Below are 19,114 nucleotides of genomic sequence, written 5' to 3'. Positions count from 1 at the left end.
GAAAGAATATTTTAAATTTAATTCAGTGGTAACTGGAAGGAAAAAAAAACAACTTTCCTATTTATGTTTAAAAAATACTTTTTTTAGAGAGACTGGTACTTCTAAGTCTTGTCAAGTGCAATGGAAACAAAGTAATGTACACAGAGTCAGAGGCTTCAATTCCATGTATTCTGGTTTCATATATCCCAAATTCCAACAGGGGGTAGCATTACACTTCTGCAAGAACATTTGTTATTGAGAGTACACTCAGTTTCCCCACATTTGATAGTCTGAGCTTCCTTGTACAACAGATCTGTTAATTTCCATTCATTCTGCACCCAAGGAAACCACATAAGGCGGAGACTCCAGCAAAACTCCCCTAACACTGAAACTGAGGCTCAGATGGGCCCAAGCAGGTATGAAAACCAGATCTGACTCTGTGCAAACAATCAGTGTGTGCTTCTCAGCTCATTCTTCTTGCTCAGCACATGACACAAGCAGGAGAGGCAAGGTGCTCACAGATGGGATGCAACCCCTCACATGATTCTCTCCCTTTGCATTTTAAAGTTCACAAGACTGACTGTGCCCCCACTGAGCACCTCAGTTGTGCAGAAACACCTGTGAACACCTGGCCAGGGGGAAGTACTGCTGTACATCTTCTCAGAACAGACAGCCCAATAGAAACCACAGAGCTCTGAGTCAGAGCATTAACCCGTCTCAAGGTAGTCACAGTCAGTACAAAAGTACTATGGAGCAGGAGGCTTGGAGAGGCTGAAAATAAACAAGAAGGACCATCATTAACATATGGACCTATGGACACATGTGCTCACAAAGGGATTCAGGTGGCCTTGCTCTTGTGGTTAGCAAAGCAGCAATTTATGGAAAATTTACACACAAAAGTGCACGAAGCATACCTTTACCCAAGTTTTCTGCTTGCAACAAGATTTAAAATCCAGGCCAGCTATTAATGAAGAAAAGGGATCCCTTTTTGCAAATAAAGAGTTCAACTCTACAGCTGCAGTGACAGTAAATAGAGAAGGACTCGAAAACATTTCAAAAGTTGGCAAAGTGAAATCTCAGATCTTAGAGGCAAATTAAACCTGCCCCTATGGGCTCTTACAGATAGAGAAAGTTAAGCTTTAATTACCATTTTGAAACATTCACCTGGGGAAAACCCTAAGAGAAGTCTTTTTCTTCCTCTATTTCCCCAAAGACTGCTGTTCCACAGTGTGAGCTTATCTTCTGCTGGCACTAAAAATACACTTGTGCCTGTCTTGTAACTGATGGAGCTATGCCAATTTACATTAGACTAGTTACTTGATTCCTTCCTTCCAGCCCATTCCACAGAAAGACACAGAGAAAAGAATCCTTGTTATAACCTGTGCATCCACAATGAGAGAACTAGAGTGGGCTTAATTATGGGCCTATGAAGAACAAAAATGAAAGCCTTGCAATATGATCTTCACATTCATTTTCCTCCTTTTTCAACCTCACATTTAGAGCTATAGTTAGTCAACTTCTCCCAGAAAAAATATTAACAAGATAATCAGTGATCATCAGTACAAAGAAATGGATGGAAGGAGAAGGACAAATAAGGGAAGAAAAGCTCAAAATAGTAAAATTAAGACAAGTGTTTTTCTTTATCCTCAGCCCATCACTGAAATTATGGTTTGTCAAAAGTAATGAAACTATAATTAAGCTGCACAGCTTCAAAGGACACAGAAACTTAACTATCCATGGGGGCTGCTCCCAGGCTTCTTCTGTATCAGAGAGCAGTGCAATAAATGATCAGGCACAATTATATCTGTAGTTTTCTCCAAAGTCTCCTGTAGTAGTTATCTCCATAGCACGTGTGCTCTGCTTGACTTCGTGTCTCCAGGAATGAGATGAATCAGCAAACTTCATCTGGAAATGTTTTCCTTGTGCTACAGGGGATTCAAGTATACAGTTACCAGCCCTGATATAGCCCACTTAGCACTTCTCTGTCCTTCTAATAAACCAGATCTGGAAAAGGTTTATATTTCCTTAATATTTTCCAGGCTCAAATTTCTAGTACATCCAGAATTGCTCCCAATCAGCATTGAATTAGCAGAGGATTCCACAGAATCCAGACTACAGCAGAGGATGTGGCTAGGGGAGAGGAAACACAGCCAGAGTTCATGTCCCACTGATTCCCAGCTGTTGAAACAGTCATTTTAGTTGATTGACAGCTGGCTGCTGCATTTTATCCTGCAAATAACCCTTTATCCTCATGTGACAAGACTTGGGAGCACAAAGTCAGCTTCAGAGCCCCTTTTCCATCTACACTTTGGAACTTGAGTGGGATTGAACTTCTGCAGAGGAAGTCCCAAGGTCTGCTTTCTTTCATCTACCCTGTTATTGGAAGAAAAGCAGGGAAAGACATGGAAGATAACTCCAAGGAGGACATACAAGCAGAGCTTGCATGCAGTAAAGGCATTTTACTGCAGCCTAGAAGTCCTATAGATGACTGCTATTCACTCACACATCCTGGCTTTCATTTATCATATTAATCACATTTATTTTGACCTTAACATCCTCATCCCACCCGAGGAAGTTCAGTCTAACTTTGACACACATACACAAATTTTGCATTGTTATATTGATGCATCAAATTTCACTGGAGCTGAACCAGAGGGAACAGAAAAAAAAAAAACAGTAGGTCCACATAACCTTTTTCCCTACATTTCTGTCCTACACTCACAGGTTGAATTACTGGCTGAAGTAAGATGATTTTTCAAGGCACAAAATGTTGTTACACTAGCAGGGATGGCCAGAATGCAAGGAAGCACTTCTCTCTGCAGTGTCTTTTAGGAGTGGAACAGAAAAGTTTGTGTGCAACTGGTAAAAATAGCTTTTTTCACACTTTAAAAAATACTTACTCAGTTGGTCAGGTGAAGTAACTGATGTCTCACTGTGTTCACCTTGGTTCTTACCCAGAGTTCCTACATTTCAAAGCTAAGTTTAGCCAGAGCCATGGGAACTCAGTTGGGTTAAGTGGCTACCAAAAACACTGCTCCAGAAGTTCCCTGCAGTCACCTGCCCCCACACCCCCTGCTAGGAAAGAGCCCAGTTTTACCTAATCCCTGTTTGGGCAAAATGGCTTTTGATCTAACAGAAAAACGGGGGGGAAAAAGTCATTGCACCCAAAAAAATTTGCTAAATTAGATTTTTTGCAATATACCTCTCCATAAGGATTTTTTAAAAGAATACATTGAGAAAACATAATACCAGCATAGTTTTTTCCTCCCTCTGTTGTTGCAACTTGGCTTGAAGTCCAGGCATATCCTCAAGCATGTTCTTGATACCTTGCACCTTTCTGAATGCTAAAAAATCGCTCAGCCCTCAGGCTAATCCTGTTCTTAGAGAGAACTGATCTTCAACTGCCATGTCCTCAGTCTCAGATTTTCTGAATCAACTGAGTGTAAGGCTCCCACATTCATAACTTTTTTCTGGTAACTGCAGTTCTTGAAAGACACCATTCTTCAAGCTCAATTTCACACACAAAAAAAATCTTTTGAAATAACTTATGCAGAGCCACTGCTTTGTGGTCTTTCATTAAATAGAAAACAGCTTTCAACTATTTGTTGAAGTTATAAAAATTATTGATAGACTTGCCACAATTTAAAACAAAAATTGTGGAGCAGCTGCTTCATCCTGGCAGGTTGATTTTTTTCCTTTAGCAATTCTCATTAATGACTTCCTTTTCTGTCCACAGTTCTCTAAAAAGGCAAATAAATTTTCTGTCTCTCTCACTGCCATGTGGACAACATTGCATTTAATATAATCTTTAGCACTTGGACAGAATTTTCAAGATCCAATGGCCTGTAGAAACACCATCCCATCAGACAACAGCCCTGGGAAAGAAATACAGATATCACAGATAGAGTGAGGTAGGCTGGTCACAAGAAAACCCTGCCACAAAATCCCTGCATCAGTCCAAATCTCAAGCTGCCTACCTCTCTTTAGAAAGTGAGACAGTGCCCAAAACACCCCTCTGCCATCACAAACCCCTGCCAGCAGCCTGTCTGCTATAGACAAGCAGCTTTATAGCATGGTGGGCAGGCTTGTCAGATGCACTCAACACTCAGCCAGGCAGAGCAAGAACACCAGATTGCAGTATGGATTCTTTCTGTATCCCCTCAGGTCCAGAGCAGTCAATTCCACTCTTCTACTATGGGACAGGGTTTGAAATCTGCCTGTTTTAAATATCAAAGGTTCATCTTATTTATTTTAACTCACATGCAGCCCCAATCTCTAATGAAGTGAACATTTTAGCTACACTGATTTCAGTGGCCTTGCTTCCAGGAGTGTCAAAGGAAAGGAGCTGAAGTCTGCACAAGACTTCTGCTCAACTCAGAGGGACATTTTGGTCAGAACTGTACAGTTGCATGAGAGGTAAATTTGACACTCTCATCTTCCTTATGGGCTTCTAGAGAATTCCCTCTCCTTTCTCCTCTAGGCAAGTTCCCTGGCATTTCAGCAAAAGCATTCAGACCTCTGCATAATAAAGCAATAAATAAAATCTCAAGGAACTTTAAAAACAGTCCATCCTGAAAACTAGTAGGCATTTTTCTATCAGAATGGCTTATGCACATTTACTACCTTCTTTGCCTATGGGAAGCATTCATTCAGTTCTGAACATATAAATATATTTCAGTGATTCATTTCTCAAATTGGTTTCAGTACAATGAAACCATGGAGCAGGTTCAATGGAGTAGGTAATAAACCATTTTCTATTCAGTAGATTTGTTGCCACACATTTTCATGCTAACAAATCCCAAAATTGCATTACCCATAGGAAGATGTTGTTACCGTGTTATTACATTTCACAAACATAATAGCTGGAAAAATTATTTGTTCTTTATGACTAAAGTACTGTAACTTGGAATAAGGTTGGATATGACAAACATTTGCCTACATCACAACACAACCAACACCTTCAGATATAATCTGATTACAAGTAATTACAACTCACTGTTATTCTGCTGATGTGTTATCAGCCAGACTGAAAGAATTTCCATGGATATCTTGAAGTAATAAGTATATTGGGAATCTTGAATTACCAAAACTAATTCCACTCTTATCTCTTGTCCTGAGTTGTGGACAAGCTTGTTTATTGTTGTTGAACACATTTCACCCTTCTAATTTGCATACTTCCAGTTTTAAGTGGCTCTGTCAAAAAAGGTTGGTTGGAAAGGTCACACCCCTACTGAGCATCTATTTTCAGTCCTCTCATCTACTCCCAGGGAGCTGCTGTCAGCCCTCCAGACATCCCACCTAAGTGATTGCTATCCTACTGACACTCACCAGTTCCTTCTGAGCCATGCAATTACTTTGATATCACTGACTGTTAATCAAAACAAAATATTTCCTACAAGTCTTTTTAATGCACAACCTTAAAAATAGAATGTTGGCAGACATTACAAACATTTTTCAGAAATGCAAGTCAAGGAATTGAGGTTTTTTGAAGTAACTTTGTTTATGATCTTCCAGAAGGAGATAAACCATATGGGAATCAAACTTGGGAATCTTAATCCAGGGCTGCTACTGGAGTTATTCACTTCCTCTGAGTTCAGCTCTATGTAATCTATGCTTTCCTTACAACTATGCTTTTCCTGAGTTTCCATCCCCTGCAGGTGAATTTTATTTCCTCCCTTGTAGAAAATGAAGATAGAAAGTGTCAGCTAACACTTTGTAGGATTCTGTTGAATTTTTCCAGAAATAAATGGATTTTTTTTTTTTTTGGGGGGGGGGGGGGGGGGGCAGGGAAGGGGAAGATAGAAAGAGAAAAAAAGAAAAAAAAAGCCTTCTGTTTTCTCATTTTGGCCACATTCCAAGCAATCTGAAGAGTCTCTTTTACGGCTGGATCAAAACCAGAAACCCCACAAACCCCACATTCCAAAGGGAATTTTTTTCCCAGCTTTTATTGTCATATGACTCCTCCTTCAAAGCATTTCTTTCTCTCTCTTCAGAAAAGCTACTGCTCCTAACAGAGGAAGAAGTAGCCATTATTACATTTTATTATTACTAATAATAAAAGCTATTATCCAGCTTGATTTTATTTAGGGGAGGAAGCCAATTTTCTCGTTTGTTCATTGTGATGGGGATAGAAGGTCAATAATGGGGTTTATCAAGATCTCCAAAGCTCTCTGACAGAAAAGCAATCCAGCAACACTTGTGTTTGGCACAGAAGAATGAATTCTGCTGAGTTACATTGTCTGCATTCCCTCACCTAAGGAAAGATGCTCTCTTCTCTTGACATTGCTATCATTTCACTCACCAGTGCTTCTGTGGCAGGCACCCCTTTTCCCATTACAGACCACAGGCTGTCTGTTCCCCTTAGTGCCAGAGCCCAGGATGTGCTAACTCTTATTATTCCAAATTTAGATTAAAACCCTTATTCTTTGCACAAAAGTTTGTGAGGATTCTTTCATGAGAGATGGAGAGTACCCGAGTACAGTTTTTTAGACAAGAGATAAGGTAACCTCTACAGGGCTCAAAGCAAGTCAGATCTGCACTGCCCTGGGAGGGTTGGCATGTCTCATGTGTTCCTGTGACATCTCAAATCCAAATTCTTACCCTTGACCTCCTCCATGCCCACCTTTGGAAGAGCTGGGTCACTTATGTGAGCTCCTACCAGCAACAGCAATGGAAAAGGAAGCTGGGTCTCTCCTTGGTTACTTGGGAGTGAAGCCTGAAAGCTGCCAAGAAGCATTAAATACTGGACAAGTTAACTGGGGAACTGGGAAGAAAAAAACATTCTTCCTTTCCTGCAAGCTGACATTAAGCAATATCTCTCCACAGTGCATGAGCACACCTGGATGGGAGATGAGATCAAGAGGATGGAGATCATCTCTACCGTAGACTTGGGCTCCTGGCCAAAGCTACAGTAAGGAAAACAAAACAAATGTAGCTTTAAGCCTGACACTACATCCACCTGTTTTAGGCCCCTTTTTTCTGTCAGCTTCAACTGGAGAACACACTTCTGCTCATCTTTGATCTGCACAGCACTGGGTGCTTTTCTCCAGCTCCAGAAATGACTGCATTTCATGGTCAAGAGCAGCAATGATCATGGGTCTCCTCAATTTCAGAAAGATACTGCGGGGAAATTAGTGGGCTATAAGATGCTTTTGAATTTCTGAAAAGTCTGAAGAAAAACACTACTTTATTGTAAAAATTTCAGAGCCTTCAGAGCCTTTTACAATAACTGTAATGTAAGTAAAATGCCAGATGGGCAAATCATTGTCCAGTGCAGGCACCTCAATTAATGGTGACACGTGCTGGGAGATGCACATCACTGCTGGTTCACATATCACAGTCAGGACTCACAGAAAAACAACTGGAATTAAAGCTTGAAAGAAAAGAGCACAACAGCAAGTTTTCTAATTCATGCAAAAAGCCAGCAAGACCCAGATCCAGGAACCTCACAAACACATCATTCAGGTCAATAATGACAACTGACTTCCAGGCTCCTCTGAAGTGCAAACTGCTCCTGTTACAGTTCTGACAGTGTTGCCCAACTGCCCAGAGCTCTGAGATTAGAGCAGAAATACAAGCAGCAACAATGCTCTAGAAGATGACAAATGCATCCTTCTCAGCTGAGAATTTAGACAGCTTGTAGCTTTTTTAAAGGTGGGAGGAAGCATAAAATGTTACAGCACCACACATCAGTACTGTAAAAAAAGAGAAGTAAAAGATGTGCAATTACAAATAATCATGTTCCTACACTGTCAGAGAAAGCATGGAAATAAACACAGTACAAGATAAACACATAAGGTTTTCAGTCTCCTGGGGAAAGAGGTAATGACTCCCAACAGAAAAAAAAATAGCTAAATTAAGGTTGTAGGTAACAGTACATTGTGATTTCTTTAGTATCTGTTTTAGTACTACATTAGAAAAAGTACTTGATTAAAAGCCAAAAAAAATTAAAACATTCTCAGTTACACAGATATGGCCATGTAGTCATGCAGCTGCCATTTCTCAGATTTCACTAAGAAAGTTAACACCTTACAGGCCTTCTCTTTCATCCCTTTCAAAAGGAGCATCTACAATGACAGGAGAAACACCAGCTAATTCTAGGGTTAAGGGTTTTGCTCAGGATTTGGAAGATTAAGGCTATATTCCCAACCCAGTGACAGGCTGCTCATGACCCTGGTGAAATTAGCACCAGGCAAGTCAGTGTAGGATGCTCTAGAGCTGAAGCCCCTTCTCTGCCTGAGGTCACATCAGCTGCGCTCCTCCCTAGGCTTAGTCTCTCTCCCTGGTCTACAGTGCACAAGGGACACAGAGATATTCACAGTTTCTCTAGAACACAGAGACTCTGCACTCAACAAGGCTGCAGGTGATTAACCAGCTCTGAAAGGAGGCCATGGGGCTGCAGCATCAAGCACAGCAGTCAAGAGCCTGCTCAAGGCATGGACAAGCCTTCCTGTGGAGTTGTAATGCAAAATAAAGCAGTTTCTGCAGGACAGACTGAAAGAGTTAAATATCCTACCACCGAGCCAAACCAACTCCTCACTTAGCCTGAGATCCACGTGCTCCCAAGGCAGCTGCCAGGCCTCTCTGGATTGGGTAGGGAAGGGTTCTCAGCCCCTCAGTGCTGTGGATCCTGCTGCCTGACAAAACCCCTTCTGTCCATCAAGGCCACCACATTTCTGTATTTCCACTTACTCCAGACATGCTGGGAGATTCCAAGTTTGAGGCACAGAGTCACTGTGGTGACTCACAGAGAATTTGGGTAGATTACTCCTAATCTGGGACCATATTGTCCCCAAGGAGGCCTTGGTATTTTAAAATCATCAACTCAAGTTGGTGGCTGAATACCAAAAGAGATTGAAGACAACAGCCACACACAAACTCATAACTTCTTTTCCCCTCTATCATAGCAAGTTAACTACCAAAGCAGTACTCATGACTATATTTCTACATAAATAAGAACTCCCACTGACATAAATATGAGTTTAGCATGAGCTAGACATACATAAATGTAATTCCTACTAATAAGCACATTTGGAGCTGTCAACAGTTATTTAAGTATAACACTAAGTAGCATGAAGAGACAGCCATAAACACTCCATATTAATTCAACTTGCAAGAAGAAGGTCAGGGGACAAAAAGCAAAGCAAAACGAAACCCAGAACTTTTCAGATGGACTAGGACAAAACCAGTTGGAAAATAATTTTATTTTTCAGACTTCTAAGAAAATTTACAAACAATGGTGGTGTAAAAAAAAAAACCCTATAAAAAAGTTGACATTTCTCAAACTATAGCATCAAAGGAAGTTACAGAGCAACAAGCATACAATGAAATTCTATTCATCAAATTAGTATTAGTTAAGTAGTTAAAAACATAATAAGTAAAGTCTAATAATAAATCTCTACAGCTTACTCAGAAATTGTAACAATCAATTCTGAGCTTAAATTATACTTACAATAGACAATTAATTCACCTCTGCAATCATCTACAGCACTGAAATCATCTAGGTCAAATTACATAGCAAAAGCACACCTTGGAAATCTGTAAAGGACATCTTGAGCACAGCACAATTACATACAACAGAAAGCAAATCACCCTGCATGCTTGCTTCTTAACCCCCAGTGTCTGAGATACAATAGACAAGTCATAGAAGCAATATTTAGTAACTCTTTTCATGCTGGTTCTATTTTTCATGCAGAGTGACAGAAAGGCTTCCTTGCCCTGTTTTCTGTTTGAGCCTTGGCACTTTCCCAGGTCTGCTCTCCCTGTTTTCATCACCATCCTTGTCACTAGGGGAGCAGGTGGTTGTTAACAAGTCAATCCCATCAGGACCCCCACCATGCCCATCTTCACCCTGCAACCCCTCTCCAACCCTCCACATGCTGAACTCCAACATGCACAGGAGACATGCCCAAACCGAACTTCCATGTGCCTTTTGTGCCAAAGGGCACAAAACAAACAAATGCTTATAGCCTTAATTACTGCTGCAGACTTTACTCGGGTCACTTTAAATAGCAGGCACTTAAAGGCCATTTACACAATTTAATTAACAGCTTAACTCAAAATTGCAAAGTAACTCCAAACACCAGCACACTAAAGCTTTTTGAGCACGAATTTGAATAAACATTAAAACCTGGTGTTTTCATCAACCCATAAATCAACTCTTCCTGGCCCTAGCTTAAATATATTCTGTTCAAAGTACAAGGAGTAATAATTATTTTTTAGTTACAGCCTATGGATTTGTGCTTTCACTGAACTCATCAGGAGAAATGCCAAAGACAGCGTCCATTAAATACTGCTAAAATAACTCATTCATGACAGTTCAAGAGAGTGCATCAAAGGGTTATTTTTTCTTTCAAAAGTAAAAACAAACCCATGAATCATTCCATTTAATGAGACTTCTTTCGTGACTGCTCATAAATGGGTTTATAAAAAAAAAGCAGATGTGCATATCTCATGCTAAAACAAAAGTTAGGAAGAAGGTTGCACCAGTGTTTATCACTAAATTTGTTTAAGTATAGACAATATCTGAAATTCTTGCCAACTTATTAGGACAGCTAGAAACACTGTTAAACCTGGCATCACTTTGTAATAAAAGATGTGGGTATTTATGTCATTGGGGTCAACAAGCAGTTGTAGTGACATAATTTAGCTTTTCATGATTTTGAAGATATCCAAGGGAACACTCACTTTCAGCTTCTCATCTTCCACAGATAGCCAGGGTAAGATCTGAAAAATTCACATCTAAACCAACAATTCTGATCACCCAGAAACATTTAGGTCATGTGAGTTAATTGTAGCTGAATTATTTCTTTCCTCCTTGCCTATAGCAAAGCCACTTTTAAGCTTTCTAACCCCAAAGCAGAGCCCTTCCAGAAATCAGTCCTGGTCATTTTTCCCAAATTCTCCCTGACTACAGGGAGCAGTCACAGGAAGCCAAGAGCAGATGTGCACCCCTCTGCCTGCAGCCACGCTTCCAGAATGGGGCTGGAGGCCTTTGAGGGCTTGTGGTGCAGGTGGCTGGCAAGGATGGCCTTGGAAGATCACTGATCCCACTGAGCACAGCCTTAGAAAACCTGTCCCACAAGTGCCTCCCTACCTGCCAAGTGCTGCAGGCACATGGCACAGGAACAGCCAGGGTGCTGTGATGGGGCTGTGCAGTGGCCCAGGCAGACAGAGCTTTCCAGTTTGCAAACATGTGAAGGCACTCAACCATGCAAAGGCATGGAACACCTCATGAGAAGAAACCAATCCCTCAAATTTATAACCTTTTAATTTTTCTTTCATCACCTACAAGGCATTCAAGCCCTTTCCATAGCAGTGGTTTATGTAATCTCATATTTAATGAAATGCACACACTTCAATGGCAGTGTTTAATCCCTCATGCAGAAGCCTCTCTTGCTGAATCCTTGCTTCACACATTCCCTAAATTAAGCACTCCCTCTAACCTTCCCAGCCTTTCAACAGCTCACTAATACAAGCAGCTTTAACTTCTTCAAGTTTAGCCAACACATTCACAAAAAAAAATCTTCTCTAGCACGGATAAAATCAGATACATTTTCATACAATGTATAATTAATGTATAAAGCTTACTGCCATAAAAAGGCAAGAACATAGCAGGTCCAAAAAGAATTTATAAGAATATCAAAGTCTTAGATACTGGCAAATGTGTTTGGAAAGGCAAGTGAATCTCCACAGTTTAGGTATTAAGTCTTTACATGACTGGTGATAAAAAATAAATTTTTCTGCAAATAAACTGTCCTGTTTGTAGGCTGCTAGTGAAATTTTGTGTACCTGCTCTAGAGTACCTGTCATTGGCCAGTCACAGAACCAGACTGTCATGCTGACTTGACTATCTTGTATTTCTCCAGTGAGAAACTGGTCTAACCTGGCTTCTTGTGCAAGGCATGTTCAAACTACAGTGACAAAGAAAAGGAAAACATCAATAAAATAAAAGTCTGCATTCAGATCTCCTTAAGAGCAGCACATACTATTTGACCTCCATTCTTTTTTTGTAAATACTCACAGCAAGACAGGTCAGTGTCTTCCATGCTTCCTAGCCATTATATGACAAATCCAGTGCCTGAAAAACTTTTCTTTTTCACTTACATGTACCCAAAGCCAAAATTGGCCAATTTAAAAGTAGTGATTGTGGTCTATATTGTTCAGTGTTTCCTTGACTAGGCAGAGATTTTGAGGAAACCATGTGCTAATCCTCTCCATTTCAGCATAAACAACAGAAAAAGTTATTACCTGTTCAGAGTATAAAGGAAACAATATTACTTATGACCTACAACTTAGGTAACTTTAAATTAATCATGCTCTATTAACTAAGGCTCGTTAGCATCCGCTCAGTGTTAGGTATTTACCTTTAGTCCACCACAGATTGGACAAGATGAAAAAAGAGCTCTTGTCATCCCAAGGTGGGGGCTACATGTGTCACACGGGTCAGCTGAGGCCCCACCAGGTGGTGACAGCTCACTACTTTTGGAGTCTGACACCTGTCCTTGTGGTTTTGTGTCTGACCACCTTGAAACAAAATCCACATATGTCTCATCACTTGAGTCCTTGCTGCTTTCTGTGAGTAAGGATGAAGGCCTCCCTCTGTGCTGGCTGTGCTCAGCTCCCCTCCGTGCTTCCAAGTGTGGTAGCAGCAGTCTTGGGTCACTGGCACCTTGAGCTGGCAGGGCCTGGTCCTTGGGTAGCGTGGAATCTGCACTCTTCAGCTGCACTTCCTTAGAAGCTGCCTGTAACACACTCCTGGGTATATCATAAACGTGTCTGAGAGAGCTGGGAACCTGATACTCTGATCCCACACCTCTCTGGGACTCACCGTGAGGGCAAGTACATAGACTCTGATCTGAAGGAAAGTTCAATGGCAAGCTTAGCAATGATCCAAACTCATCACCATGGCAAATGTCTAAGCTCCCAGCATAGGAAGAGAAGCTCCCAGAGTAGGAAGAGTGACTACCAGTAGCTATTCCACTGTCAGAAGAGCTCTGACGTCCGATTTCCTGCAGCTGTCTGGACCGCAGGGGCTTCGGAGGGGGCTTGGTGGTGCCACGTGCCCCTTCTGGAAGGGTCTTCTCCTCTCCCAGGTGAATGCCCTTGGCAGCTGCCAGCCCATGGCTCTCCTGAGAGGTGCTGGCTGAAGATTGCTCAGGCCACACTGTCAGCCTGCTCCCAACGCTGACATCCGAGTGGCTGGTATCTGAAGACGAGCTCGAAATACTCCTATCATCTCCTGGAAAAGAAGGGAACACATCAACCTACGTTTAAAACACAATCAACAGACTTAAGCATGGCAAGTATGTACAAACAGGAAGGGCCCAGAGATTCCATCTGCTTTTTGTAAGTGGAACTGCCGTCAGAAAGCCAGAAATTCCTGCAATAACTCACAGCCCCACGGGAAAAATAAAATGCAATGGTATGTTACCTTGCCATAACCCTACCACACTGTGAAACATCATGCATTCGAGGCTAAATTTTTTAAGTTTATGCACCAAGCTCTCCCCTTTTCAAACATATTTTACTTTCATACAGTTAAGTGGGCTGCTGTACCAAAATATAGTCATACATCACTGTACAAATAAAAATAAGAATAATACTGTTATAAAAATGTTTACATATCTATATACAAAAATATCCTCTGTGATTCATTTATGTCTATATTGCAAGATAGTTTTCTGCAATGAGAGTTGCAAGAAAGGCATTTTAGCAGGTACTGCCATCAAAGACAGAATATTAGTGGAAAAATTAAACATTGGCACGAAAGAGCACAAGGACAAAATACAAACATCACAAACAAATAAAAACCCAAACAAATACAAAAACACTTTCCTGTAGCACAAAGTCAGAAACTGTACACAAAGTTGGGTCACGATTTCTGACTAGAAGGACTGAATTTAAAAAAAAAAAACAAATCAGGCATTCTTATCTATCCAGTCTCTTTTTTTTCTATCCATTCAGTTAAGTCTAGTAGTTATGTGCAAATTAAGAAAAACTTCAGGAAGTCTCACTGGAATTCAGTCACATTACCCAGCAGTGTCTAGGCCAAAGCACCATGGACATGTATATAAGCACATAATTAAGCTCCTGAGGATCTTCAGGATCAGGGACAATTTTTATGCTTGTAGGCTTTAGAGTCAAGAGCAAAGCAGATGTTTGGATGATCTAACTTTGGCTATTAAACAGTTCAAATGGCAGTTCAGGGCACAGGCTCTTTTACAAATCCAGGGACTTCGGACAATGTTCTTAGAGAACTGCCTCAAAAGAAACATACCAAATCAAATGTCTTGACCATTTCTCTAGTAATTTTCTTGTAAGCTCCACATCTTATAACACAGGCCATACAACTTTTAAAGCCTGGACAGGAAGGAACATAACATAGTATTTTTATTTAATTAAAGGTATTTCTTACCTCCGCTACCTTGACGACTTGTATGGGACAGCAAGCTCAAACGCTTTTCTAATTGCAAAGCTTCATGAGCCAATCTTTCTTCTGAATAGGCTGGGTTTGTACTTGGATCTTTAAAAAGAAACAGAAAATAAATAAATAAATAAATAAGGTAACGTGGAAAATAAAAAAATAAAAAAAAAGAGAAAAAGACATTCTTATGCTTGAAATGCTGATTGGAAAAATGTATGGGACAATCTGACTTCAATCATATCCTGGACATGTGCTACACAGTAACTTAAAAAAGATTCTTCAGAGATTATACCCAATGCCTGTAGTAGACAGAACACTGAAGAGCACAGCACCAAAGTTGATAGCTACAGAAATAAGTAGCATCCAGCAGGTCTAGAGAACTTGAAATCTAATCTGACCTACATCAAATCTGTACTGAATTCATTGGATTCACTATGAATTTTAACATTCAGAAAGACCAAATTTTTCATCCTAGAAATTTACAAATCTACATCATAAAGGCAGAATCAGAGGGTTTAAACTGACATCTTCCAATCCAGATCATCTATAAGACTTTGCTTTCAAGTTGGATGTTCAGACGATCATTGAGTTCAGATGTCACAGATAAAATAAGCAAGCTGGTGGCTCTCTGTCTTCATGTTTAATACAGAAAAAGCTAGGATAACTTCTAAAATGTACTGTTACAGATTTTCCCTATACATTTTAGTGAGCTTGCCATTCCAGCTGAGATAATTTCACTGAAGGCAGCTCATTATATTCCAAAAAAAGAAAAAAAAAAGCAGAAAGACCAAAGAAAAGCAGAATGTGGAAGTCTCATCAGTAAAACAGGCCAGTTTCCTCTAAATAATTTTATTTCCAGAAGGCATAACAATAAAACCAGATGTTGGAAGTAGTCATAACCATTATCCCAGAGAAACCTTACAGATCCCTTCAAATAGCACTGATGAGTCTGTCATGCTCAGCAGTTGCAGAGATAAGGTCTGCTAACTTTTTCACCAACAGAAACTTCAGTAATTCTTATTAATACACAGGGAAAGTAATTAATGACAGCAAAAACAGAGTAGCTTCCTTACAATTGCCACTCTTGTATAACTGATCAAATGGGCAGCAGAAGCAAACCACAAAAACACTGAATCATTTAATGAGAGGAAAAGAGGATGAAAAAGGCTATACATTGCTGTGATTGAGTTAGTAAAACAAAAACCAGTTGGAAAAATGAAAGAAAAATTTCACTTTTCACCCCAGGTCTTTTAGTTTTAAAAGACTTGGTTTTGATATTGCCAACACAGCAGTCAAAGCAAGCTCATAATCAGGGGAAGGAGCACTGCCAGCTCAGCTGAAGCTCCATGGGAGCTCCCTACATTATCAACTGTCCCAAGAAACAAACTGCCACATCTCTCCTCTCTAATGATATTCCCTTTCTGACCTGTCCTAGGTAGGAACAGAAATGACAATGCTGAACTTTCTAACTTTTCTTTCCCATGTTGAGGAGGTTTCCATCTTTGGCAGTCTGCAATCTGGGTAAGATGAGTAGAAAAACCAAGATATACACAATCCACCTATAACAACACACACTGGAACCCAAGGCTGTTCTAACAGGGACAAGGCAACAATGCCCATGACAAACAGGGTCTGTGACCCCTGTGTGTCCCAGCTCAGACAGAAAATAGGACTGTTTGATGTGGATTATTTTGTTAGGTGTCCATTCCTATTTACACTGCAAGACAGCTCATATTAGGCATTGAGTACCTCAAACCTGTGTGACTGCTTACTCAAATGAAACCCCCAGTGCTTCCATATGGACCTCTGCCAAAGGAAAACACAACATTTGGCCACCAGCACCTGTGGTACAACCCAGACATGTCCATGCAAAGATCTTCTCAGTAGCATACAGTGTTACAAGCTGCTGCCTATTTTTTCAGGTACTCTACTCCAGTACTTTGCTGTATCTAGTTAAATGCCTTATGTCCAGAAAAGGTCCAAGAAAGATGTTCCACAAGCACTTTGAGTAGAAAGTTGTCATAACAGATCAGCAAATTGGTCAAACAAAGATGCAAACAGACACTAATCCTTCCCACACCAAAGAACTCTCAGTAGGAAAGGTCCTTTCACTTTCCTCATAACATGACTACTTGACAAATACAGATGTTCAGAATATAACTAGGGCACCTACACAATAACTAGTTTTTTTAAGTAAACTATGTCCCTCTTACAGACAGCAAAAGATATAATTAAAAAAAAATCAAACTGATCTTGTAAAATTATAATAAAATACAAGATGAGGTAGGAGGGAAGTTGAAGTCAGAAAGTTTGCACTTCACATGTTCAATAGCTTCCAGAAGTCAAATTCCCTATCAGCTACACAGCTACAGAACACACCAGGTTTCACCCAACAACATGAAACCTCTAGGAATACTGTCTGTCCAACAGAACTGGAAATTTTTTGGTTAACTTTCCCCTTCAAGATTGCCTATGGATAAAATGTTTGTATAAAATTGTGTTCACAGTTATGTGCTGCTCTCATCACCCAGGTTTGTGAAAGATTAAGCAGAAAAACCTTCCTCAGCAAGTTCTAGGAAATACAATACCTACTGAAAACTTCAAAACTTGACAAACATACAGTCTAAGTTTTAGGTAATTACCTATCAGTCTTAACCAAGTATTCATTTCACCTTTAATCTTCTCTGCTAATAAGCCAGACTTCTATGGAAATCACACACAATATTATTCCCCAGAAGTAACAGACTCTTGTACCAGTATTCTTGGTTACAGATGACCAAGCTCTAATCGGGACATTTTCCTACAGGATCTGACTATGGATTGAAGTCACTGGCAGCCACTTTTTAGGGACCAGTCCTCATTTTAGGGACCAGTCCTCATAACCTATGACCTCCCATGAGTGCTGCTGTGATAGCCCTTTTTCTAATACATTTTTTGGCCATAATACTACAAAGTTGGATTTGTTTGCATCATCCTCTAGTTTTTGCATGCCCTATACACAACCTCTAAATAACTGGGTGGCAATTTGCCATGTTAGTAACCCAGGGGGACAGAAGCAGCATGACCGGTACTGAGCCAGCTGTCCAAGGAAGTTCCAACAGCTTCTGCCCACACAACATCTGAGAGCAGCTCCAAGAACAATCAGTACCTTCCTTTCCCAAACTGTTAACAAATGGATCCTGTCCTGTGATTCATTCAGGTCCTTCAATTAATAATTTTTTTAATCATTTTCCAATCAAACATGGATCCCTTGCAATGAAGAAAATCATCTTCTGTGTGAGGCAGTCATCGAAATCTTCTTAAACACTGCTTTGGGGCAAAGGGGAAGGATTACATCAAATTTAGCTGGACTAAAAATGCCTCTGCTGGAGATTTTATTTTTACATTACGTTGGTGGGTATTCATTAAAGCCACATCAGCTGCTCATCGTGGGAGATTTAGAATATTTTGGTAACATATGAATAAAGTGTCATAGTAATTCAAAGCTCCAGGGCTGTTCAATAAGCACCTGTCAGGAAAAAATGTATTGTATCCAGTCAGTCAGCAGCCACCTAATTGATTACATGCACCTTTAAAATGCAACACTGGGTAATTACTTTGTTAAACAAAATTAAATAAGATAGGCTGAAAATCTCTCTTTTCTTTCTTCCTGTGTAACTGTAGGCACATTTGTAAATCAGGCCTGGACCCTCACCTTCTTGCTAACATCTCCACACCTTGTAAGGTGTCTGGAGGAATGAAAAGATGCCCTAAAAATCTGAGGAGGATCCATCTGGTACAAATACTGCAGAAGGCAGCCACAGAGCTGTCTTGCAATGGCCAAAGGTGTACCAAGCTCCAACAAAAAGAAAGAGCATCAGATGGATCCTCAGCAAGCAGCAACTGTACACTCTCCACTCAGTCACAAAGCAGCCTGATAAAGCTTCCAGAATTAAAAAAGAGCATCCAGACTATCAACATCACACCTGGGGTCTTTCCAGACTGCAGGACTAGACTGTCACATAATCAGATACAGAGAGTACTGGTCTGCCCAATGATCAAAGATAGCCCTGATGGGCTCTTGGGCCTTTGCTGTGCTCAGGTTTGGCATTCAACTGATGAATCTTGCTAGTGAAAAAAAGGAGTTCAACACACACCTGATAAACATCTCTCAAATAATAAGCATGCAGTTCAGTATAGATCACAAACCTTGCAATCAGAGATTCATTACTAAGTATACAGATAATTAATCTGTTTACATATCTAGACTTCTGTCAAGACAGAATGTAAATTCTCTGGACTGTTTTCTAAATATCTCTTCAAGGAAAAACAAAAAAAAAGATCACACTAGTAGTCAGTTACAGCAGCTCTCTTCCAGCTAATAGCTGGGGAAAACAAGCCATCCATAGCCATCACCCATTTGAGTCCTTTATTTAAAATACTACACTTCCTAAAAATATCTACAGGTACCTATATCTACATGACCTTCACACTCCCATCTTCTATTCTTTGGGGGGGGGAGTTATGAGACCTGATCAGGCAACTTTTAACAAATCAAAACCTCCAATTTGCTAATGGAGATATCAAAAGGACTGTTGTGGTACAATTTTGAAAAATTAATGGACTCCCAAAAGAAGTACAACAAGTAATAAACCATAAACCAACTCATTTTCTTTTCCTCTTCCAATTTATTTTGGGTGTACACATAATAGAATTTTTTTTTTTTTTTTT

At 40.2% G+C, this 19,114-nt stretch overlaps 1 protein-coding gene across 3 annotated transcripts in view; it reads right to left on the bottom strand.

Moving 5' to 3' along the window:
* DOK7 (docking protein 7) overlaps positions 1-19,114 on the bottom strand; it is a 59,779-nt gene that overhangs the window by 23,907 nt on the left and 16,758 nt on the right. For all 3 annotated transcript variants that reach the window (XM_071447330.1, XM_071447331.1, XM_071447332.1), the window contains 2 exons: positions 14,396-14,503; positions 12,345-13,219 (listed from right to left, as the gene is read on the bottom strand). In XM_071447330.1, coding sequence (XP_071303431.1) covers positions 12,345-13,219; positions 14,396-14,503 — 983 coding nt within the window. The remainder of the gene's footprint in view (positions 1-12,344; positions 13,220-14,395; positions 14,504-19,114) is intronic.

This window comes from Agelaius tricolor, unplaced genomic scaffold (genome assembly GCF_023055355.1).
Source record: "Agelaius tricolor isolate 1412-34295 unplaced genomic scaffold, bAgeTri1.0.p SCAF_24, whole genome shotgun sequence".
NCBI classification, from domain to species: Eukaryota; Metazoa; Chordata; class Aves; order Passeriformes; family Icteridae; genus Agelaius; species Agelaius tricolor.
This window is presented reverse-complemented; position numbering and strand designations above follow the sequence as displayed.